General features: G+C 42.8%; 4 protein-coding genes, 1 long non-coding RNA gene and 1 other non-coding gene across 7 annotated transcripts; 2 read left to right on the top strand and 4 right to left on the bottom strand.

The window, feature by feature from the left end:
- Nucleotides 1–117: 117 nt before the first annotated feature.
- Nucleotides 118–1,371, top strand: LOC130137824 (uncharacterized). The gene is made up of 2 exons (XR_008816274.1): nucleotides 118–770; nucleotides 866–1,371. It is a non-coding gene; the product is annotated as an uncharacterized LOC130137824 (long non-coding RNA).
- A 1,061-nt stretch (nucleotides 1,372–2,432) lies between these two features.
- On the bottom strand, nucleotides 2,433–6,855 carry LOC115679224 (mitochondrial fission protein ELM1). Its single transcript, XM_030602823.2, has 10 exons — nucleotides 6,552–6,855; nucleotides 6,193–6,431; nucleotides 4,817–4,913; nucleotides 4,487–4,636; nucleotides 4,293–4,419; nucleotides 3,464–3,576; nucleotides 3,325–3,388; nucleotides 3,135–3,228; nucleotides 2,899–3,007; nucleotides 2,433–2,771 (listed from the first exon to the last, which is right to left on the bottom strand). Exons 1-10 carry the CDS (start codon nucleotides 6,732–6,734, stop codon nucleotides 2,670–2,672), a joined length of 1,278 nt encoding a protein of 425 aa, XP_030458683.1. The 5' UTR covers nucleotides 6,735–6,855; the 3' UTR covers nucleotides 2,433–2,669.
- Nucleotides 6,856–8,604: 1,749 nt separating this feature from the next.
- Nucleotides 8,605–8,677, bottom strand: TRNAK-CUU (transfer RNA lysine (anticodon CUU)). Its single transcript has one exon. It is a non-coding gene; the product is annotated as a tRNA-Lys (tRNA).
- Nucleotides 8,678–10,986: 2,309 nt separating this feature from the next.
- On the top strand, nucleotides 10,987–11,952 carry LOC130137686 (extensin-like; the record flags this gene model as incomplete). Its single annotated transcript, XM_056309610.1, has 1 exon — nucleotides 10,987–11,952. A coding segment is annotated over one exon (768 nt), but the record flags the coding sequence as incomplete, so codon positions are not given.
- LOC115679145 (capsanthin/capsorubin synthase, chromoplastic-like) lies at nucleotides 11,800–14,190 on the bottom strand. Of its 2 annotated transcripts, none has more exons than XM_056309572.1 (2): nucleotides 12,332–14,190; nucleotides 11,800–11,939 (listed from the first exon to the last, which is right to left on the bottom strand). In XM_056309572.1, exon 1 carries the CDS (start codon nucleotides 13,865–13,867, stop codon nucleotides 12,374–12,376), a length of 1,494 nt encoding a protein of 497 aa, XP_056165547.1. In that variant the 5' UTR covers nucleotides 13,868–14,190; the 3' UTR covers nucleotides 11,800–11,939; nucleotides 12,332–12,373. The 2 variants fall into 2 exon arrangements, with proteins under 2 accessions (XP_056165547.1, XP_030458592.1); XM_030602732.2 differs by having other exon boundaries at nucleotides 11,845–11,982.
- A 1,004-nt stretch (nucleotides 14,191–15,194) lies between these two features.
- On the bottom strand, nucleotides 15,195–19,719 carry LOC115679132 (vesicle-associated membrane protein 714). The gene is made up of 4 exons (XM_030602711.2): nucleotides 19,352–19,719; nucleotides 17,879–18,069; nucleotides 17,364–17,527; nucleotides 15,195–15,660 (listed from the first exon to the last, which is right to left on the bottom strand). The coding sequence occupies exons 1-4, from the start codon at nucleotides 19,566–19,568 to the stop codon at nucleotides 15,570–15,572; spliced, it is 663 nt and encodes a 220-aa protein (XP_030458571.1). The 5' UTR covers nucleotides 19,569–19,719; the 3' UTR covers nucleotides 15,195–15,569.
- Nucleotides 19,720–23,719: the final 4,000 nt, after the last annotated feature.

The following is a 23,719-nucleotide window of genomic DNA, read 5'->3' as shown; positions in this document are numbered from 1 at the left end:
CGATGGCTTCCGGTAAAGATTTAGGATTAAATTGAAAAGTTTAGAACTGAATTGATATTCATATGATAGATTTTAGGACTGATTCGATAATCTCTCCCGTAAAAGGATATGTTCATGTCCACGCCAATCGCGAAGTCTTAGTAGCTTTATCAAGTCGATTGCACTACGCCAGGCAAAAGGGTGCACACTGCACCCTGCTTTTCAATTAAATCACTGCTTCAATACACTTTCACATGACAATTCACAACTGTACAGTAACCCAATGAGAGCGCAGTACCGTGTCATTCAACCTCTTTCAGAATCCAGAGGCTGATGACATGAGAGACACAAGACAACTTCCAATTCAGTTCCTTTTGAGAGAGGCGGTGGACAAAACCACCAGGAACATGAAGATCAAGGCCGCGACGAAGGAAGCCACCACCGCGCCACTGACTTGCTGGCAGAAGTCGTTGAATTGCCGGCAAATGGCGAGCCAGTTCGCGTTCACGTTCCCGTTGTGAGCCAGGTAAACGATGGCCGCCGCCGACGAGGCAGCAGCCGTCGTGAGTGCCACGAATATCTGCGACGATTTGGTAGATTAATTGTGTTAGGAAGCGAACACATGGCTGTTGTTTCATTTTTCTAGTAGGATCAGTGGATGATGATTATGAGCAATGGTTATCTCATGAGATAGATTAGATTACGGTGTCAAAGATGAGGAGGAGGAGCCTTGGACCGACGGCCTGGGGCCGGACGATGCACACGATCGAGAAGGGCAAGGAGAGGACGAGGTATGCGCTCGCCCCAGCGTTTGCGATCACGAAAAATCTGCATTTCATGTCGGTCAAATTAAATTTGACATCATTAAGCACTAAGAATAAAGTAGCATGTGCATAATTAACATGGCCCGGAAATCAAACTTGCATACTCGAATGCCACGAGATCATCGTAGCTGGCCTGGAACTGGAAGAATTGTGTGAAGAACGGGAGCGTTTGATCAGTGGTTCCCATGGTGGTGGCAGCGGCTAAAGCGGCGCCAGTGGCCAATAGCCTAAGAAGGAAGTCGAACACCGCGACGCCTTTCTTCCATCCTCCTCTTCCCGCTCTAGCGGCGGCGGCCACCGGAGGAGGCACCGCACCAGCAACCGCTTTGCCCTTGGCTCTGGCCCTCGATTTGGACTTGGATAACAGCATCGTGTCACCGTTCTTTGACGAGTCCATGGAACTTGCAGGTGCCTAAAGACTAGTGTCTTTTTCTCTTCTCAATGTGGTTGATAAGCTTTTGCTGTAGCAAGGCTATGAGATACCATGTTGAAGCAGACTAAATATATATAGTGGAACTTGGATTAGAGCCAGAATTTAGTAAATGAATGGAGTGGTTTGACTTTTGTTTTTTGCTGTTTTTTAATTCGTCTAGGAAGTTCATTGGGACGTCCTAATGTTTTTGGAGGAGAGGATAGGTTGTTCCTGCTCCACTTTCTCACCTGAATACACCTTTATGTTGGTGCTAGTTTAGTATTAGAACCCCACGCACTGTGTAGTTGGATATGGAACTGGAATTGCTTTTAGATCATGCACGACAAGGATGAGTTTGACAGTGATTATGTAAGAGTACGATGAGAGGAGTTAAAAAAAGGACATCGTCCCACTTGGCTAGTACTTGCAAGGAATAAGATAATCGAAAATCGAAACACTCGATTCTGAATCATTGCCAAAGGGCATTGGCTCGAATTGACGCGCAATTTCAGTCGCGGGGATTTCCCGTTTCGACTGCACTGAAGTTCTCTCGAGAACCTGTTCCACCTTTGATTTTGGGCCACCAGGTCCTCTTACCTCCAATCGGAGAGAAAATCGATGGCATTAAGATCAGCATTTCATATGCTGCAACGAAAAAATCGCCCGAGCAACACATGCTTCTCGGCCAGCCCATCAGCCAGCTTCACTGCTTCAACCAGATTAAACTTCCGGCACGATCAATACACCAAGAGACATAGTTTAAGAGCTCTCCAAAAAGGTAATGCTGATTACAGAAAGCTCAAGTAAGAAAAGAAAGAGAACTGATTTGAGGATGAGCGCTCGTTCATGGAAAAACAAGGAATGACCGGATCGAGTCGCTATAATAGAATTAACTACCAACACCACAACTAAACCTTATCCCATCAAGTATGGGAGAAGTTGAGAAGAAGGATCAGCAACTACCAGGATATCCTTTCATACCGTTTAATCCCAATCCAAGCAGCAGCATGGTTTCATACAACCAGATCGCCAGGAGCAAAAGAAAATAGCAGATGGCACGCCAAAAAGTAGGGAGAAAAGTCGAGGGTTCTTGATTGCATCAAGTTGAATCATCCACAGTAATACAATTAGTTAATTGTGATTTAAATCAAAACATGTACCCTTGTGTTCAAAACCAAATTGCGTTGTGTTACATGAATATATAGAGAACTCTCAAGAAACAAAAGATGCGTGCATCTTTCCTTTGGACACACCACATGCTCCTACAGCTGGTCTTTTATTCTATTCGTATCAAAATCCACAAGGGTAAACAATATTAATGCAGAAGCTGTTCAGTGATTTCAAGTTGCTTCCCGGCGTGTTGTATTGAACAATGCAGTGTTAAGCAGAGTTCCTCTTCTGAACTCAACAAAAATAAAATAATATGCATACAAAATCAGTCATCGACATGTTTCTTATGTACGTAGTCTCCATCCCCGCTCAGCAAGCGCTTCACGCACCCGACTAGCAGCCTCAGCAGTGTCATTAAGGGGAGGATAGCTCCAACTTTCCGAAATCTGTAAAAGAACATGGGAAATTTTAAAGAGATCATACTGAAAGGAAGAACCAACACAAAGCGAGCCCAGGACTATGCCATGGTCTGTACTTTGACATTCTTGCGAAAGTTAGCTCAACTATACTTACATCCTCAGAGCCCAAGAATGGCCGAACTACACCTCGCTTACTCAGAGACTTGTGAAAGTCTGCATACTTCCAGGTACACCGATCAGCTCCCATTACATACACAGGCTTCCTGAAGGCGAAAACACAGTAAAAATTAATACGGGAAAATAACAAAACAATATTCGAAGAATACAAACAGTCAATAGATAAATTCTCCAACAGAGATTTCCACGAGAGCCATTGCTTCTCAAGCTTACCCAGTGCTGCAGACTTCACTGATCATACTAATTGAATCTGCTGTGACAACAAAGGCATCAGCCCATGCCAGATGCCCCATGTGCGGATTAGGCTCTAACCAGAATAACATTTAGCATATGTCAGAAAAAACTTCTGCAGTTCATTATCTAAGCTCAAACAATGAATAGTATGAAGAGAAACCACAGTTACCTTGACCATCCCAGATGAAAACTTTTGGATTATCGCCAAGTTGTTTCACTATAATACCGGATACCTAAGGGCATATGGCATATCAATCAAAACAAGAGGCCTGAAAAACGTTTTAGAAGATTTTTGACTCCGGTCTCACCTTATCTGGTGTTCTACTTGAGAAAGAAATTCTGACCGTCCCACAGCTTGCGAGCACACTCAATAAATTAGATATCAACTTCTTTGCAAGATCTGCTCCATATCGACATTGACCTATAACAATGAATTGCACCGTTAAATGGAGTTAGATAGGAATTAACTCAAAGTTCAAATCAACTACAAACAGAGGAGTATTCGACTTCATTAATCACAGTATCATTGAGACTTATACATACATCCAAAGAAACCCGAGAGATTTCTACGATGCTTATCTCAAGATAAGACATTACATAAGCCTAATCAATACCATCAGCCTATCTTGCAGTCCAGCCAAGTGCTGCTGCTGCTAGTAGATCTCATATACTACGTGCCCACATCCTAGTGACTGAAAAGATTGAATATGTGCCCCTGAACTATGTTGATGCGATTTATCAAACTTCAATCAGTTATAATTTCCAACAGAAAATCTAAAGCTGCTCTCTCAAAAATCCAATGCCTTAGTGACTGATTAAACAGTCACGCCCATGGCATCACCCAAAAAGTGAGTCAACCAACTCGGTGCAGGATGGTCCTCAACTGTGCATCCGTTCATCCAAGAGGAATGAAGAACCGCATTCACCAATTACTTCCCACAAATACTAACCTTTCTAAGCATGTTAGATGGAATGTCCCAGTTCCCTTCTATTTTATTATAATAGAGTAAAAGACAAGTGTTATTATACACATCTTATTAAAAGCCAAAAGGGCAGACAATGAATCGAGATACTAATTTGAAATTATCACGGAAAGCAGAACTTCTAAGGAATCGGTGAAGAGATTCAAATACATACGTGTAGGTCCTCCTATATTAACCACAAGTAAGGGTTTTGGCAAGGGTGCAAACTCATCATTCCAAGCACTGGCTGCATTCCGAAGTGCAGCAGAATCAATTTGGTGCAAAGCTCCGACAGTGAGGACCTGAGACCAAGAACTCTTAGCATAGATACGACTTATGTAAGCCATATGTGGAATTCCTGATAAGTACCACATGCTCATCGGGAGGTTCTTGTGGAGTTAACCATCGCTTTAAGAATCGAGGAACCTGTTCCTGTGCCTCAGGGGTCAGAGGATAGTAGTCATGTCGAGGGGTGATCACCAAATCAAACCTATTTAATTTCACCCTTGGATGTTGTATCTGCAACAGAAAAAACCAAGAAGAAACCAATACCCAGTTACACATAAACTTAAAGAGCAACAGGTGCACTAACACAAATTTACACAGAGCAACGACAAGAACTAACCAAAAATAAAGAAAGCATTCCTACATAGGCCACCAGTTCAGTGCGCAGATGAGGGCAGATAAGTATAAACATACCTGAACAACAAAAACATTCTCTGATGCTAACCGCTTTATGGAACTTGCAACGGATATTGTATCTCTGCCAGATGCAACGACTAATAGAGGCCCATCCCTGTTTTAAGTATGATGATAAAAACATCAAAGTATTAAATAGTATGTGTGAACACCGAGAAAGAAGTAAAGCAACCCCATTTGGCAAAGGGAAGCATAATCAACACAGATGAAGCTGGATAGAGAACTTTTAAGGGGTTAAATGCGCAACAGACAAGAGTCTGCCCTGGTAGCTGATAAACTGTTGTTCTTTATCTACTTTTAGCTGGATAGCTCGTATAAGGTTGCTAACACACCCCACAATATCCATTTCAAAAGTGAAGAGATCTATCTGTATTAAAAATTCACCTATCATGGGACCCTAAGACATGCTGATATCAAATGGGACAAACAGAATGAGGGGGAGCATAGTAAAAGAATGAAAAGTTTATGATATAAATAGCAAATTCATGATACCAAAAGGATCAAATAAAGTACATCAAAAATCAATTAACCTACAACTACTCTGCAGGCAGGAAACAGCTTGCTACTATCATAAACAGAACTAACATATATATCATATGACGTTAACATGGTAATTATTTGGCATAATAATAACAGTAGGACAAATAAAGATATGCCATTAGCAAAGCACCTAACTTACAATGCATAATAACGTTAATACTTTTTGCATCCATCAGTAAAGTCAACAACACAATTGTGAACATCGCTGTCCTCTCTTTAGCATCTTAAGGAAGAGATCTAAATGCTCAAAATCCTCCCTTAAATTTTTCATCTTTTACCTTCTTCGACATTCCTTCCCCCTTTGCTCTAATGCCCAACCATTAGTCACATCCTCCCGTTGGAACACCTAAAAGTTAGCATTCTAAGTGTCTACATGAATCATTTAAAATGAGCTTCTCTCATTTTGTCCCTAATTGAGGTTACTTGATCTGAAGGCTATCATTTCAAGCGTCTAAATCATTTTAAAGAACCCTCTTTCACCTTATCCTCGATCGAGGTTGCAGAAATTCCTCTTGAGCATGCCGATCATCTCATCCTCAGTTGAGAATACTCCTTGTATATTGCCTATTTCTAATTCCGAAAATCATGAGAAAATCCATTCCCCTACATATCCCCGTACCCATGCCCAACTCTTTAGATATGCGTTTTTCTAATTCCAAATGGCACTTGAAACCAAGATGCTTCCTTCAATTGCACAGCATACTTTCTCTTCCATCCAATTCTGGTAATGAAGTGAGACAAGTTCTAAACCCATATCCAGACCAAAGTACATGGGCAACAAAACCACCAACAATTTCAATAATCAATAAGAACGCGAGTAGCAAAGAAAGACATACGTTTCGTAGGTGTCACGAGCCATTTTCACAATCTGCTTCGCATCAGCCTCTAATATAGAAGACAGTCCAACACTGCCACCGTTTTCTGGATGTACAAGCACATTTTTTCTCCCTCGGGCCGTCAACAAAAGCTGCGTGTACCCAAAAATTCGTCTAAGGACAAAATACAACTTCTTGTGAACAGATACAGGAAGCCAGTGCAGCCACTCATTCACGCCTCCTTTTGGTCTCGTAACTCTCTGCACGTAACAAAAACATCAATATGGAAACTTGAGCAAACGCCAACAACTCATGAGCATGATTTCTCAAACCACAGGGATATAAACAAAGCAAGGCGTCGGAGGTTCCTGGGGACTCACATACAGGACGTGCTTGTCGGACAATCCGAGGGCGCGAACCAGACCGACGCACTGGTTCTCGGACCCGGTCGAGCCGTTCCCGATCACGACGGCGCGACGGACGACGCTGTAGGCGCCGCCGTCGAAGATCTCCGGCACGCCCGGGGTAGGGCCGGGAGGCTCCGGGAGCCTTATCGGCTTCATCGACTCCGAAACGGCGCGCGGGGATTGGCGATCAGAGCCCTAATTTGAGAATCGGCCCGGCTCGGCTCGATTCGGTCGCGGAGTAGAGCTCGAGTCGATCGCGACGGGGATGCGAGGAAGGGGGAGGCTCGGAGGATTCAATCGCAGTTCAGCTGCGCAATTTCGCAGTGAAGATGCAGAGGAGGAAGAAGAAGAAGAAAGCAAAAGATTTTTTGAGGATTTTTTTTTTTTGGCCAGTTGGGAGTTCAAGTACTACTTTTCTATCACGAGAAAGATATTTCTACTTACCAAAAAAAAAAAAAAACGCCCCAAATTCTATTTTTTTTAGTTTATATAAAATATTATTGACTAAATTCGTATAATGTGTTGGACCAAAAACAAAATTCGTATAATGTGGAAATATTTTTCAAGATTTCTTTTCCTGAATAGAAAAATTGAAGAAAGTTGAATAAGGAGTGTCCAGCGTACAAATGTGTTGCGGTGACCTCTTGATTTAAATGAGGCTTTTCAGATAATGGTGATGCCATTAAGTTTTTCGAAATAAAATAAACGAGCGTATTCATGCCCAATTATTTTTATTTACATACCTGATAATTAAAGTGTCGTTTGGACAAGGATGTTGATGGTGAATGGTAATTCCCGCACAAAGTGGGGGAAAGCTTCCTCAAATCATAGTAACTATCGATGGTTAATTTTACATATCGAACCATTTAAAGTTCGATTGCTTTTAATCTTATCATACCTACGTATGCGTCACTTGTGGAAAATTAAAAAACTAGACATACTTTAATATAGATATGAATTTAGTATCCGGTTAGTTGGCTTACATGTCGGGAAAAGTACAAAAGAAGTTCTAAGCTTATTACATTTGTGCTAGTTTAATATTAAACCTTTCAATTATGCTAATTTAATCACAAACCTTTTTATGTTTTACCAATTGAGTTTATCCGGCCAATTTAAGCCCGGACCGTATTTCGACCACTATATTTGTCTTAATAAACAATTCCGAATTCCTAGCGGAAATCTAACCACTTTAAATTTTAATACGTCAACTACTGTGATTGACTATAAATGAATGATATAGATCACTAATAACGGTGACAATTAACGTAACATCACTGATTTATGAACGGTATCAAACTAGTGATAGTAAAAGTGCCGAGTGCTTTTAAATAACAATTGTCGTGACAAACTTTTCTTAGATCATGTCAAACAATCATAGAAGGCAATTTAGCCATTGTTGGACTAAAAAGTTTTTGCCAAGATGCTCCGAAACCATTTATCGTGAATTTGGTTACGCATGTTCATTTGAAAAGCCCGCATTTTCAACCAACGGGCTTCGATTTATTAAATCAAACATTAAGATGCAAGCAATGACCATGAATATCATTTCGACAAAAATGAAATGCTCCTAATTCCATATTAAAGCATGGCACCATCACCATTATTCAGGCCCCCAAAAGAGTATACAAATATACCTTCTTCTTTTTTTGAAATAAAATGATACGTTTCATCAAAAAAAAAAATTTTGAGTGCTAATTGTAAGGGGAAATAGTACTTACCAATGTGAAAAGGTTTATGATTAAATTGGTCTAATTAAAAGGTTTAGGAGTATAGACGCAATTAGTTTATGACCTTTTTAATACTTTTATCAATTATTAGGTTCACGTCAACCAAAAAATGATCTAGGTTACGACCAAAACTTATATACTTGGAATTTATTTATTATGCCTCTTTTATGGTTCATGATATTGAACGTCTCAATTAGACCTGCGTTATTTTTTCTTTCGGCTTTTTCTAAACATAAATGTTTTAAAGAAGAAACCTTTTTCGAAAATTAAAAGAAAAAAAAAAAAAGGGGAAACAGGATCGCCCACCGTGGGGCTCGAACCCACGACCACAAGGTTAAGAGCCTTGCGCTCTACCGACTGAGCTAGACGGGCTTCATGCAATCCCATTCTTTCGAACATTATTTATTCGCGTACTTCGTGTGAAATACAGTTTCCCATGAATTTTTGTTTGGTTCTTTCTCGACTACTCCTGTACTTTCAACGTAGCAACCTGCTCTCCATAGCCAAGAAAATCCTCCCTGTCACTTCAGTTTCACAGCATCAAATCAAAGAACGCTCTCTCTGCAAAAGCATATGGCTGCCCATACGAGAATCAAGCCACAGACACCACCTCAGAAACGAAGGGCAGGCACCATAATTCCATCAGCCAAAGATCAGAATAATGGGGCATTTGCCAAACAAGAGCGAACAAAGCAAGTAATCGGGACCATATGGAAAATTCGACCAAACAGGTCAACATACTAATGAACATGCCAAAGGCGAGAGATTCACATCCCCCCCCCAGTTTCATTAATCATGTTGCCACTTCAGCTATAATTTTCACCTAATGCCGAACTTCCTCCATGTATAACACAGGGATGCCAACCCCGGAAAAAGATTCAAAAAAAAAAAAACTATTTCCTGTCGAAGACCACCGGCGGTTTCGCAGGAGAGGTTCCGACATCAGATGCAGTGGACCGCACTGAAACGGAGACTACCGGGAGCCCCGTATTTTAATCGACGAGGCCGAGAGATCGGAAGACGGTGCAGAGCATTTTAGGAGGGCGGTTCTAACATCTGTCTTCCATCGACGGAAATACTCAACACGGGTTGAAAGAAGAAGCGGAAGATTGGCAAAGCATTCGGACTGGTATCGACACGAATTGTAACCGCGGTGCCAAAAGCTGCCGGCATCCCGTCCTTAAATTCAGTCCGGATCTTGAAGATGGTCCTGGTCATTGAGTCCATCCCGTCCTTCGATTGTGGCCGCTTCAGTTGCTTACAAAAGCTCAGCCATTTTACCTGCATTTTAGCTTCCTGCCCAAAATGAGAGTGAGTTCGAGTGTTTCCCTGTCAAAGGACGGCATTGTTGTGTACATCCTAATCATCTTGTTCAGTGCTGTAGCGAGTGATCAGCAGGATAACAATGGACGTGCCTTCAACTCCTCCAAATCCTCCACCAGTTTCTCCTTTGCAACGTATTACAGAGGCCATCCGCCACCTCCGCCAGTCCTCGTGGCTGATCCGCCTCCAACGGCGGCACCCGGATCCCGAGTACCGCCAGTATTTAGAACGCCTTATCCGGGTTATGGATCGACTCCTGCTTTACGTTCGCCGCCATCAGCTCCTCCCCGGCGTGGTGCACCGTCGCACAGGGGCCAATCAGCTTCACCACCTCCACCGCCGCCAACATATGGATCTCCTCCACGTTCATCAACGCAACCTCCGCGAGTTGCTCATCCAACTCCACCAGTTTATCAACCCCCTACGCCGTCACCTCCTCCAGCTCCCCGGAGAGCGGTTCGCCCAGCACCGCCAGGACCTCAACCTGCTCCACCATTTCACAAGCAACATGTAAGTCCACCATCTCCTTATAGGCGACCAAGCCCACCCCCCGTGCACAGGCCTCCAGCCCCAACTCATCATCCTCCAGTGTCTCGACCACCTCGTAGAAGACCAGTTCGCAGTCCACCTACACCTCCTACGTATCAACCTCCCCCAGCTCCAATCTACCACCCTCCAGCTTCTCCACCACTGGCGTATCCAACACCAAGTCCACCTCCTACATATCAACCCCCGTCTCCTCCAACTTTATCACCACCTCCACCCACATCAAACTCCACCTCCTCCTCCCCCTACTATTTATTTACCATCACCACCTTCATATCCACCACCAACTTCACCACCCCCACCTCCTAGCTATCATCCTCCGCCTGCTTATTTATCTCCACCACCACCACCTTCTACTTATCAGCCTCCACCTTCTCCACGACCAAGGTATCCACCACCTCCACCTCCACCTCCACCTCCTACATATCAACCTCCAACTTCTCCACCTCCGATTTATTATTCCCCACCACCTCCGACTTATCCAACACCCGCGCCTCCAACATGTCAACCTCCACCTTCTCCACCGTCATCCCCTCCTCCACCTCCGACTTATCAGCCTCCAACTTCTCCACCACCTTCATATCCTTCACCACCTCCACCTCCTACTTATCAACCTCCATTTTCTCCACCCCCAGTATATCCTTCCGCACCACCTCCTACATATCAACCTCCACCTTCTCCACCAGCATCACCCCCTTCACCTCCAATTTGTCATCCTCCGCCTTCTCCACCACCTTCACATCCTTCACCACCACCTCCTATTTACCAACCTCCACCTTCTCCGTCACCGTAACCCCCTCCCCCTCCTACTTATCATCCTCTGCCTTCTCCACCACCTTCGTATCCTTCACCACCACCTCCTATTTACCAACCTCCACCTTCTCCGTCCCCATCCCCCTCCACCTCCAACTTATCATCCTCCGCCTTCTCCATCACCTTCATATCCTTCACCACCACCTCCTATTTACCAGCCTCCACCTTCTCTGTCACCATCACCCCCTCCCCCTCCTACTTATCAACCTCCACCTTCTCCGTCCCCATCACCCCCTTCCCGTCCTACCTATCAACCTCCACCTTCTCCACCAGCATCACCCCCTCCGCCTCCAACTTATCATCCTCCGCCTTCTCCACCACCTTCATATCCTTCACCGCCACCTCCTATTTACCAACCTCCACCTTCTCCTTCACCATCACCCCCTCCCCCTCCTACTTCTGAACCTCCACCTTCTCCACCACCCATATATCCTTCAAGATTTCCGCCCATCCAAAGGCTTCCTTCTCCTCGACACCGAACACCGGTGCACAGACCACTGCATCCAAAACATAGGCATCCGGTGTCTCCACCAACACACATATACCCATCACCCCATCCACCTACAAGGACTCGACCATCTCGAAGACCACCACCAACTTATCAACCACCGCCAGTGTCAACGCGGCCATCACCAACACAGAGGCCTCCAACGTATCCAGTGCCACCTACACCAACTTATCCACAGCCACCATTACTTCCTACTCCATCTTATGGACCTGTGTACCCATCACCACCAAAGGCCTCCATCCAGTTCCTCCGCCCATAATGGAGATGCGTTCCAGCCAGCTAATGTGCAGGACTAATGTTTAACATCTCCTCTTGACTGGTAAACATCAAGTGGAGCTTATCTACTCATCAGACCTAGGCAGCCTGCATGTTCTTTCTTATGCTGTGTATATCATCAGAATGAAGCTTGTTGTACCAACTGCTGTCCTAGTAAATAAAGTCCACCTGTTTGGGATAATTAGCATGTCTAAATGAATGATCCTCTTTCCTACAAATCAAAGATTACAGTAAGCAGGTGCTTAAATCTTATGAGACCAACCCAAATTGAGGTTGTTATGTGATTGATTTGGTCAGAAGCGTCTTTCTCTCTAATATTCCCTGGCCTGTGGTATCTTTTATATCTCGAATTCATGGTTAAAAGAGAAGTATTGGCACCAAACAAACATTAACTCCAATTGCGAAGCATGACATGTAACATGTAACTAACAAGGACAGTACTAAAGCTGATCTTAATCTTATCGAGCAATAAACACAAAAACAAGAAGATTATCTGATGTGTTCTTCATTGTAATCTCAAATATACATGGCACAAAGTCTAGATAAGCCCATTGCCTCACCTCGAACAAGAAGAGTCATAAATTTGCTTTGACCCTCTGTCCTCACATCGTTTCAAGAGCTAGATTAGCCACCATTTTAACCAGAGGAGCAGGACACTTCGTTATGATGTCAAACTTGGATGGGCTGGAGGCATGTCCAAACAAGGATAAACTCAACATGGCAAGCTCCCCAAAGGACAATCTCGAGGAGAGAAAACCGTGCCAGTAATATGGGTTCAATTCAAAGAATGCATCAAAGAACCTCCGAGTCCCGTTTAAGTCGAGCTTCAACAAAGTCTCCATTCCAAAGTGGTAAAACTCTCTAGCGCACCTTCTGTCAACTGGCCACAGGCCATTCCATACTCTATGGTGAAGTGGCCTTCCTCTAATCATCCGGGTCGAGCCAAGACACTCTGCAATTGTCTCAGCTAGAACCGGCGCTAAAGCTAGTGTGCAAGCCACCATGTACCCAGTTGATGGGTGGACGATCCCGGACGTACCACCAATAGCCATCACGCTCTGAGGGATTCTCGGGAGAGGACCTCCCATGGGGATCAAGCATTTCTCGTCCTCTAACACTCTTCTGACCCGAATCCCCAAATGCCTTAACCTTGCCACCATTCTTTTTTTGACCTCGGAATAGGCTAGCACCGGTCTACTCACTAATGAAGTCTCTTCCAGAAATATTAAGCTCGAATCGAAGGGCATCGCATACAAGAAAGTAGGGAATCTCGAGTTGTGGGCTCTCAAGTAAGGCTCATTCCCGAGATGGGAATCTCTCCAATCCATAAGCACCATCTTATCTAAATCAAAAGGGTGTTCATCTACTTCAGCCAAAATCCCATGAGCAATCTGATACCCATGGTTCCTCGGCTTATCATACTCGATGAAAGTACTCCCAAACCCGCTTGCATCGACGATCAAGCTCGCTTTCAGCTCGATGCCGTCATCGCACACGACAGACGACTCAAACTCCTCGTGCTCCACTTTCCACACCTTGGCCTTGTGGAATCTAACCCCAGTGGAGACACACCCTTCAATCAGTCTCGTCTTCAATTTCTCCCTACTGACACGACCATAAGGCCGGTCCAAATACTTGGCCTTCCCGTCGTTAACGAAGACGCAAGCCATAGGCCACGTCTTGTCCAGGCAATCCACGAGCCCCAAGCCCTCGAACTCGTCAACCCAGACCCCATAATTGTTAGGCCACATGGCAAGAGGGGAAGGATCGACGCAGCATACCCGGATTCCGTGGCGAGAGACCTGCTCCGCCAGCCGCAGCCCCGCCGGGCCGGCGCCGACGACGACCACGTCGAAGCGGCGCGGATCGCCGGAGGCCCACCACGCGAGATCAGAGTCAAACCCTTCCAAGAGCTGCGGGGTCGATTCGGGTTTCAGCTCGAGGAAGTTCCCGAATTTGCCGACCCGGGTCGCTCGGTTGAGCCTCCGTGGAGGAGCGTGGAGGGTCTTTGGAGGAGAGACGAAAGGGGCAGGCGAGGGGGGGAAATAGTTGGTTCTCGCCGGCGGCAGCGGAGGGAGTCTGAGAACCGCCGCCATGAGAAAGGGCGAGAGAGAGAAGGAGATCAGAGATTGCAGCGATGGAGGAGGGAGAGAGAAGGAGAGGGGTTGATATACCCGATGGGAAGAGGAATCTTGGGGAGCGACCGGAGAAGGATGCGCTGCATGATCGTTTTTGGCGCTAGTTTTGAACCATCACCCGTTCTTGTTACGGAGTATAATAATGGGAAAGTGGGCGGAGCAATTGCCGAAAGAAGACGATAGTGGTGGGGGGTTGGTCACGGAACCTCACCTGAGACGGCGGTTTCGGGCCCGGCGAGGTGACAGGTGTTGTCCCGACGCTAGACAAAGAACGTGCCCGCCGGGACCCACTTCGGGCCGCAGCACCAAACTGGAACTCCTGTCCAAACGCATTCCCGTATCTGGTGGGTTTATTGGGATGGACCAGATACGATGATTTTTAGGCTTTGGTGAGTCTCACCAGATTTTAATGGGAATTGACCAAATTTAACCAATTTAAATGGACAGTCCATCAGAGTTAACAGGCACCCATCGGATTTGAACTGCTTAAACTGACTATTCATACAACGTGTCGTTCGTTTGTTCGCTTGTTGAAAGAGGTCATTTCTAATTTACGATTAGGAGCGAACATCGATTCGACATCGAATCAAATCAATCTGAATAGATTGTGTTTGAACAAATTTGAGACCAAAACCAAACCAAGTGGATGACAGACCAAACTCCACCTGCATCACAGTTCATAAGTTCATACAAAATGAATATCTAATCTACTCCCATTTGAGAGGACAGGATGACAAATACAATTAAAACTAGTAAGTAGCACAACACATTTTCACTTCTTGGTTCGATTAAAATCAAACTAAAAGATTCGGTTCAATTGGTTTTAACAACGACGAGCTATGTGAGCGACCACAAGTCCAGTTGATGGGACCCCTGGTTTGAATTTGATGGCCTCGTACCTTTTTCTCGTGCACGTCCCCGTGAAGACCCAGGAGCTGTAACTTCACAGTGGGCACAAACACCAAGGTATTGCAATTTTCACCATCCATGGAAAAGCAAGTTCTTTTGGGGAGCCATCGCAGCCTTCACCAAGTCCTCTTTCTTATTCGTGTTATTCCTTATCTATGCATATAGCTTGTCTTCGGTAGGGGAAGAGAATCGACGGTGGTAAGTGAACACGGACAGAGACAGAGTTGCATGATTAGGCTTTTAGGCAATGCCCATGCATGAACGTGCACCTGCTAGAAGAACTTACAAAGAAAGATGCTAGATAGAGTAGAGCCAGGTTGACCAGCTCCTCCTATGCAATCACCAGCTTGACTCGAATAAAAACTAGCCAATTGCAGAATATGAAAGATCATATCAGGAAATTTATTCTAGATAGAACTTGTTTTGCACAATCCATCTCATATCATAAGAATGCCAAAGGCAAGAGCTTGACTGTCAGCTATAAACAAGTACATTATTTACATCAGTGTAAAGATGCCCCGTGAAAACACATCAACAAACTCATCAAGAACTTAATGGAAGCGATGAACCCCATCAGACTCCCCAAAAACCAGAATAATTCCTCCCAACAGGGTGATATTTAGCAGAGACAGTGGCACATTGTAATTCCATTTGAGCGCTTCTCAAAGTTACAAATAGGACCCCGAATATGACCCAAATATCACCCATGGCATATATACTTACTGGAGATCGACACCAGCAACTATAGAGGCTAAGATCTGCAGTTGGGTAGAGTGATGCCTCCACAACAAGCAGCAATAATAACATAAAGCAGCACCAGAATCAAGCATGTTAGCAGTGCCCTGCCACAAAGAGAAGCATAAATTTAATAATGATACAAGCAGTCCAGGATATAGATCTTAAGCGCTATATTATAACCACTACCACTGGTCCCACGTTCCCATTTGGGAATAGGGAGGTGGGGATGAACACCCCAACTCTGGGACTTGGGGGAGAGGGAGAAAGCAGTATAATGTTGGTACAACTGCAGATGAATGAGAGCATTTATATCATTTGAAAGCCAAACTATTCAACCTGCATCTCACCTAGCCCAGGAACCTAGTCCAGCATAACTATTACCCGAGAATACTGTCAGTGCAGCAATTAATAAATTGAGTTGGACTTGCCATTGCAGTTTCATTCCCAACCTTAAAGATGATTACTTTCTTCTTTTGTAATAAACTGGATGCATAAATTTCAACAGTTCAGAGTTGGATAACCATCTGTCTAAATCTAGTACATTAAGTGAACATGGACATTCCTTCTGCTAACATCCCCTATCATAAATCTAATATAGAAGAAAGTTCCCAGAGTATCTACTCGGACAGCAACCAGAGAGGAAAATATTGTCAAATGCCCAACGAAGTAGTTATCATTCGACATATGAAGCACAGCCAAGTATGGCATTTTCAGGACTCTTTTGCTTGGTTCATATTGATGTGACCGCAATTACAGAGACGATCCAGACTTACATCAACTTCAGCGCAGACTCCTTATGTTGTAGAAGGTAGGGGTAGAGGTAGAGGTAGAGGTAGAGGTGATCATTTTCAGAGTGTGTCGGTTCAGAGATCGAAACCTGGAACCAGGAACCGAACTGGTTATACTTGGAACAGGCCTGGAACCAAACCGATTCGTTCAGTCTGGTTCCCGGTTCTACTTGAGAAGAGGATTTGTTTTGTAAAAATCAAACAATTGATATCATGTACTATTTTTTGTAGCCCTTGACAAGTGAAGTCTAGTTAGTTTAGTGATCTTATATGCATACTTCAAACGCAAGGTCGCGGATCATTCTTTTTGGGTGCGTCTCACTATTTATTTAATGAGGTACACAAAATCAGTTCTAAATAAGTTCAACTGTGGAACCACCCTGGTTGGTATGATCCAAATTCCAAAGTCGAATCCGCGGTTCTGACATAAGAACTGCAAACCGAATTGTATAAAGGCCAGTTTTAGGATTTCGAAACCGAGAACCGGACCAGTTCAACCTGAATTCGACTTGGATCAAAACCGACTGGGCCATTCCAACCGGTTCCCGAGTTGAACCACAAACTGTGCAAGGACACAAACAGCCTACCATCCTGCACTCAGGGCAATACAAGCCAAAAAAATGGCCGATCTTTAACTAAATTCAGACATATTCCCACCAGGCAACCTAGTGGACATCTACTGGCCATTATCTATAGCCATATGCATCCTGTAAACCATGCAATATGTTGTGAGAAAGTGATTCTAGATGCTCAAGAGTTATTAACACCTAAATCTCTCCAACTACACAACAAACTACGGTTTATTTCAAAAAACATTTCCCAATTGTTAGAAAGTAAACCACCCCCTGACCCAAATATGGGATTTTTAACTTTTATATTTTCTTTCTATCCTTTCTTGACTTCTCATCTTGATCAGTACTCCATAAAGTTCCAGTCAGCTTCCAGAAAATTCTATATCCAGAGTGACAGGACACTAAACGAGTATCAAAGCTCTATAAGCAGGAACGCAATTTACTTACAAAAGCTTTGCATTTTTCATCCACAGAGCTTGACGAAGGCGCTTGGACTGTTTCTTGAAGTGAAAGGCACCATCTTGCATTGTAGCAGTCTTGTCAACAAGTAGCTCAATTCGGTCACCTCTTTCCAGTATCTTCTCAATGTTTTCCACCATTATAGTACGAATCTGAATGCAAAATTGCAGAAATATATTAAAACCCAAGACAATCCACTGACCGACCCATATGCTAACCCCAAAAGCTACAGGCACATATAAGCACACAAAAGAAACACCCCCCCCCCCCCCCCCAAAAAAAAAAAAAAAAAAAATCTGCAACCACAGGCATGTGCTGGCACACAGGTATTTTGACCAATTAACAGATGGAACATGAAGAATACAGCTTATATATTCTACAGTCAAATTATGCTACCGGCTAGAAAAGCGGCCTCCCATTCTAATACAGACGACAGTTACAAAGAATTATGTTTAGGTAGAAATTGTATCATAAGTTTGTCAATAGGGATGAATGGTACTTGCCTCGCCAACTTCGCCTCGGACTCGATTCAGAGTGTCTGCACTGGGGTTACTAGAGAAGAATTCCATTTGCTGATGCAAAACCCTTGAAAATTCATCATTCATTGCATAAGCAGGTGCATAGGGTGCAACTCTGCCATAATTTTTCATGAATCTCATGTGAATATCTTCCAAGTATGAAAAAGGAATCCTCCCTGAATCAAGACCAAGTGCAAGCATCAGAAATTCATGCATATGAATGCATATGTGAATAATGCAAACTGATAATACCTAAAATAAATGACAGCGCATCTATAAGTAAATCTAAAATGCAGACTTGCATGACGCAAACGAGGAGAATACTGCAGTTTGCAGCTCAGAAGATGGAAAAGAGATTATGGCTATGTAAGTCAGAACTACAGACAAGCGATCGGATACTCCGACTAACTATGTGCAACTTTGCAGTTAAAGTTTCAACAGAGCCCCTTTGAGTTCTTTAAAACACAAAAAAGAAAGCCATTGCATCCTAGACTTGTACAAAAATAAGCACAGTATTACAGATACACATTGCTCCTTACACGTGCTGCAGCCCGTAATGCCAAAACTATATATCGTGCGGCAGTCAGCTCGAGAAAGCCACGTTCATACCACATCCTACCAGCTGAAGAGGAAGAAGAGCCTTTTCTTATACTAACTTGGGAATAATTGATGAATCATCTTAAGTTAGAGGCTTAGAGCTCCCGAGATCAGTTGGAATTGGTAGATACAAGTTATTGAACAGGTTAAGCTGGTAAAACACAAAAGACTGAAATTGCAAGGGGAATGTTCGAACACTGGACATATTTAGGCACAAACAAAGTAGAGAAAGGTATCTCCTCTTAAAGTTCTAATTGAAGGGAAAAATCTAAATCCAAAAACTGTGATATCCCAATAGTACCCTCTAAATGGAGGTTGATTGTTTTCTTTGGAGTTTGTTCAGCAACATTTTACTAATCAAGCTCGACATGAGTAACACGAAAGCTACAATTCATTAGTCACCGTATCTCCTACCGTTGCATATTTCAAGTCTCCTCGAATGGTCATTGCTCCAGATGTTTAACATGCTAAATTTTCCCCCACGAGGAGAAACAGCAGGACTAATACGACTATTTCGGTAATCACTTTCAGCAAAACAATTAACCAAACAGATAAACGGAGCCTCAATTTTCACAAGAGCCATAAGGACTGAAAAAGTTCAATCATCACGGAGGTTTTAACTCTTTTCCAGTAAATCACCGTAAAACTAGTATCTTCATTCTTCTCCTGCTTCTCAAACATCAATAAGCCAAAATCCTCCTCTATTTCCAGTTCACACAACCGGCAACGCGTTAAAATTCCCGAATCGGACTCTCTACGCTAACCTCAGCGAGCTCGAAATCCTGAATCAAGACCAAAGAGCACGACCACAGCAGCGAATCAAACGAGGAGAAAGAGACACCGGATCACAGAGGAACGCACTTCCGAAGGTGTCGTTGGCCATGCACAGGAAGGAGAGGCCATCCGATCTCAGGATGTGGAATATGTAGCGCTCCTGCGAGAAGCAGAGCCTGGCGTCCGCCTCCGAGGGGAGCTTCTCGAGGATCCGGCGCGCCACCGCGCCGGTGTTGCCGGTGACGGCGCTGAACTCCGCCAGCACGACGGTCCCCCGGGCGACCACCGCGTACAGGATCGCCATCGCCGGTGTCGCTCAGCAGCTGGATCCCGGGGGGAATCTCATGCGCGATGGAGGGGAGGCCGGTGCGGCGTCGGTCGTCGCGGCTGCGATGCTCGGCGAGCACGGAAGAGAAGGGATCGACGAGGGAGGGTCGTTACGTCACCGGCGAGCCCACTGTTCGTGGCTTATGAGAGGGAACGGGCGGGGGTGGGGACCTGGCGCACGTGAGGAGCACGTGCGTCTCGTCTTACCATAATTTCCGGAGAAATTGAATGCACTTGCCATTGTAGTTTTTAGTTGCTTCCAGATATACATACTTATATTCAATTTTAAGTATTGTTTTTATTTATTTATATAGGATCTTGATTTTTATAGGAGAATTCATTTGACTATATACAAAATAATTAATTTACCTTACTCACGAGAAATGATATCGATTAATTTCACATGATGTCAAGTCGCTTTTAAGAAAATCAATTAGAACGATTCATATAGAAAATGTTGAGAAATGTAACATGACTTGCATATCCAATATTTTGTCCGGATAAATATGATTTTTAGCATCCGTAAAGGCAACAAATTACAATTTACAAAATATAATCCATGGGAAAATTGTTTAAAAATTCATACACCTACTGTTAGTCATAGCCACGGTTCATGAACCGCCGGTTCCGGGCCGGTTCCGGTCCGGTTCCGGTTCGGGGCCGGTTCATTCCGGTCCCGGTTCCGTTTCATAATTTAAAATTTTAAACAAAAATTATTAAATAAAAAAATAATGAAATTATGAAATAATGAATTATTCAATATAAATTGTAATCAAAATGTAAATTGTAATCAAATTTGGGGACAAAAAGAGAGAATGAGGGGGCTTGAACTTAATAAATTATCATTAAGCGCCTTACAATTCGTTACAATGATCTATAAAAAAAAAAGGAGCACAATATATATGCCCTAAAATGACCCAAAAACCTAAGCCTATCCGAAACCCCGCATTCCGTGCGCAGGGGTTACATGTCGTCGGATTATACTTCGGTTTCCCTAAGCTCACGTGGGCGTGCCCGGTATGAGAAACAAGGGTTCCCGAAATATTTGCCAACTCCAACAGTTCTTTTATCCTCAGTCGTCGTTACCCGTTCCGGTACCAGTACCGGTGGTATCTCCGTCGTTAAAGAATTCGGATTCATTATTCCGATCTATCTCTTGTTGTCGTATTGAGCCTTCGTCCAATCATCGACACAAGCTTGCATCTCCACTGATTTCGGAGCTAATCTTGAACGATGTTCGTCCAAAATATTACCTCCCGCACTGAATGCTTGTTCGACCGCAACTGTGGAACAAGGGGTTGCAAAAATTTGTTTTGCAATAAGAGAAAGGATTGGGTATTGGCTTGCGTGCCTCTTCCACCAATCCAAAATAAAAAAACCTGTACTACCTTCGGATTGAGTAAACTCAAAGGAAACGGTTAGATAAATCTCTAATTCAGAAATATTTCTTATTACTCCATTTTGTTTTTTTTGTCTATTTAATAAAAGTCGGTACCCTCTACTAATTTTACATGTACTCTCATTTTGTGTCTCGGTAGATTGAGAAGATCCAATATCACCTAAATTATATTTAGTATAAAATTCATTATATAATTCTATTACTACGTTTTTAACCTCACGTAGTATGGTTGTAATATTTACCGCATCATAATGTAAGCATTGATAATACGTATGCAAATAATCACTTAAACCATTTAATTTGCAACGCGGATCAAAAACACAAGCAAATAAATAAATAATGGGAATTTCGCCATAATAATGTAGCCACTTCATTTTCAATGTTACTATAGTATGTTGTAATTCAATATCATTTTCATATTCGTCAAAAATTCCGACAATATTAATACACTTTAATAAAAATAAATGCGTAGTAGGATAATAAACACCGGACAAAATATAAGTTGCATCATTAAAAACTTTTAAAATATCTAATTTTTTTTTGCAAATACCCCACTCTTGTGGGTATAAATTAATCTGAGGTATATTATTAGAAATGAATGCACATAATAAATCTTTATATTCATAAGATTCACCAGGCAAGTGGAAAGTAGAATTCCAACGAGTTGGAACATCTCTTGGAAATCTTTTTGGCTTTCTAGCATTTTCTTTACAAAATTTACCCAATTCTTTCATTTTTTGGGGATGTTTCCATAAAAATTGAATCGCCGTTTTTATTGGTTCAAGAAAAATATCAAGAGTTTTCAAACCATCTTGTACACATAAATTTAAAACATGAAAAGCACATCTAACGTGAAAAAATTTCCCGCCAAAAGCGGGTTTACAAATATTTTCTAAATCGGCAATTGAAGCGATATTTGCCGCGGCATTATCAAAACCAATTGAAAAAATTTTGTTAAGCAAATAATATTCTTCTAAAATTTGCCTAATCATTCTATAAATATTATTTGCCGTATGCTTACCATCGAAAACTCTAAATGCAATAACTCTTTTTTGAATACTCCAATCGTCATCTATCCAATGACATGTTATGCCCATGTAAGAATGCGTTTGCCAATGATCACTCCAAATATCACTACCTATATGCACGCGTCCATTAAATTACATAAATTTTTTTTGTAAATCCTTTTTTCCATTTTTGTAAAGATCTTTAATTATTCGTTTAAGTGAATTTCTAGGAACACGTTTTGCTTGTAGAGCACATGCTTTTTGTACAAATTGATTAAAACCAAATCTTTCTCCAAAACTAAATGATAAATGCTCAACGGAAACAAATTTACCTAATTCTTCCTTATAAGTTTTTTCATTAAAATGAAATAAATGGGAAGTGTTAGGATTGACGTACCCGGAAATTTGTTGTTGCCTGATATCGATTCCCGCTTGGGTTGGATGTTTGCTCCTAAGATGTCGTTTGAATGTTCCATATTCTTGTCCACCTGTATATTTATATATTTTCCCACAATGTTTACAAATTATATCATACCTTTTTTCACCAATATCAAACCTTTCCATTTTCGTGAAGTGATCCCAAATGTCAGATGTAAGTTCCTACTCTGCCTCCTTTGTTGTAGATATTTTGGCAGGAGGATGAAAACTTTCTTGCGTCGGGACGCGCTCCACATCGGGAAAAATGTTGATTTCATTATCTTGAAAATCTGCATAATCACGAGGATAAAAAAAATGATGGGATTCCGTCATGATATTCTTACCTTTGCCAGTTGGCACTCGACTTCTACTTGCCATTTTTCTAGTGGATTGAGAGAATTGAGCAGGTTGATTGGGAGAATTAAGAGAGAATTGCGTGGATTGAGAAAATTAAGAGAATTTAAGAGAATTTGAGAGAATTTAGAGTATTGAGAAAATTTGAGAGAATTGAGACTTGAGAGTATTGAAAGAATATGAGAGAATTTTCGAGAATTTATAAGAAAAAAAATGAGAAGAAAATTTAGGATAAAAAAAAAAAGCTAGATAACCGTTGCAATGCAACGGTTATCTTTTTAATTTTTTTTATTATTTTACTTTTGCGGCTTTTGCCCGTTGCAGGCTGCCCTGGCAACGGGCCGCAGCAGGGCCTGCAGACGTGCAGGCCATGCTGCAGGTTTTTTTTTTTTTAAATTTTTTTTTTGGAACCGGAATCGGGCCTGTAGGCCACGGGCCGGTTCCGAACCACGGGCCCGGTCAACGGGCCGGGCCCGGGTTTGACCGGGCCGATTCCGGGCCGAAACCGGCCCGTGGCCATGACTACCTACTGTACATCGGTCAATTCAGACATAAGCCTTTCAATTGTGCTAATTTAGTCCTGATATATTTATGAATTTTTGGATTATCATCCCTATAACCCACCAAATCATATGATTAGCAACTCGAAAATCAATCTTTACGGATCGATTGTCATGAATTGTGAAAGGACTTACATTGGAAAAACTCAATTCGACCCGATTTTGCCCGAGCATGGTTAGGAAAGTAAGTTGAGATTTCTTGCAACGAACGGGCTCGAAGGACAAGATTGGGATGGAAATGCAAAATTCGATCTTATTCTATTCATTCATTCATTCATTTGAGAGGATAAGATTCTATGTCATTTAAGAGGCGGCAACTTGATCTTCCCATTGACAAGATCTCCATGGACAAAAAAAGCCATCAAAAGCAAGGGACAAGCAGAGGCAAACA

This window comes from Syzygium oleosum, unplaced genomic scaffold (genome assembly GCF_021117445.2).
Source record: "Syzygium oleosum isolate NSW1041296 unplaced genomic scaffold, Sole_v2.1 Sole_v2.03, whole genome shotgun sequence".
NCBI lineage: Eukaryota > Viridiplantae > Streptophyta > Magnoliopsida > Myrtales > Myrtaceae > Syzygium > Syzygium oleosum.
The sequence above is the reverse complement of the archived record's forward strand: the minus strand, read 5'-3'. Positions and strand labels throughout refer to the sequence as shown.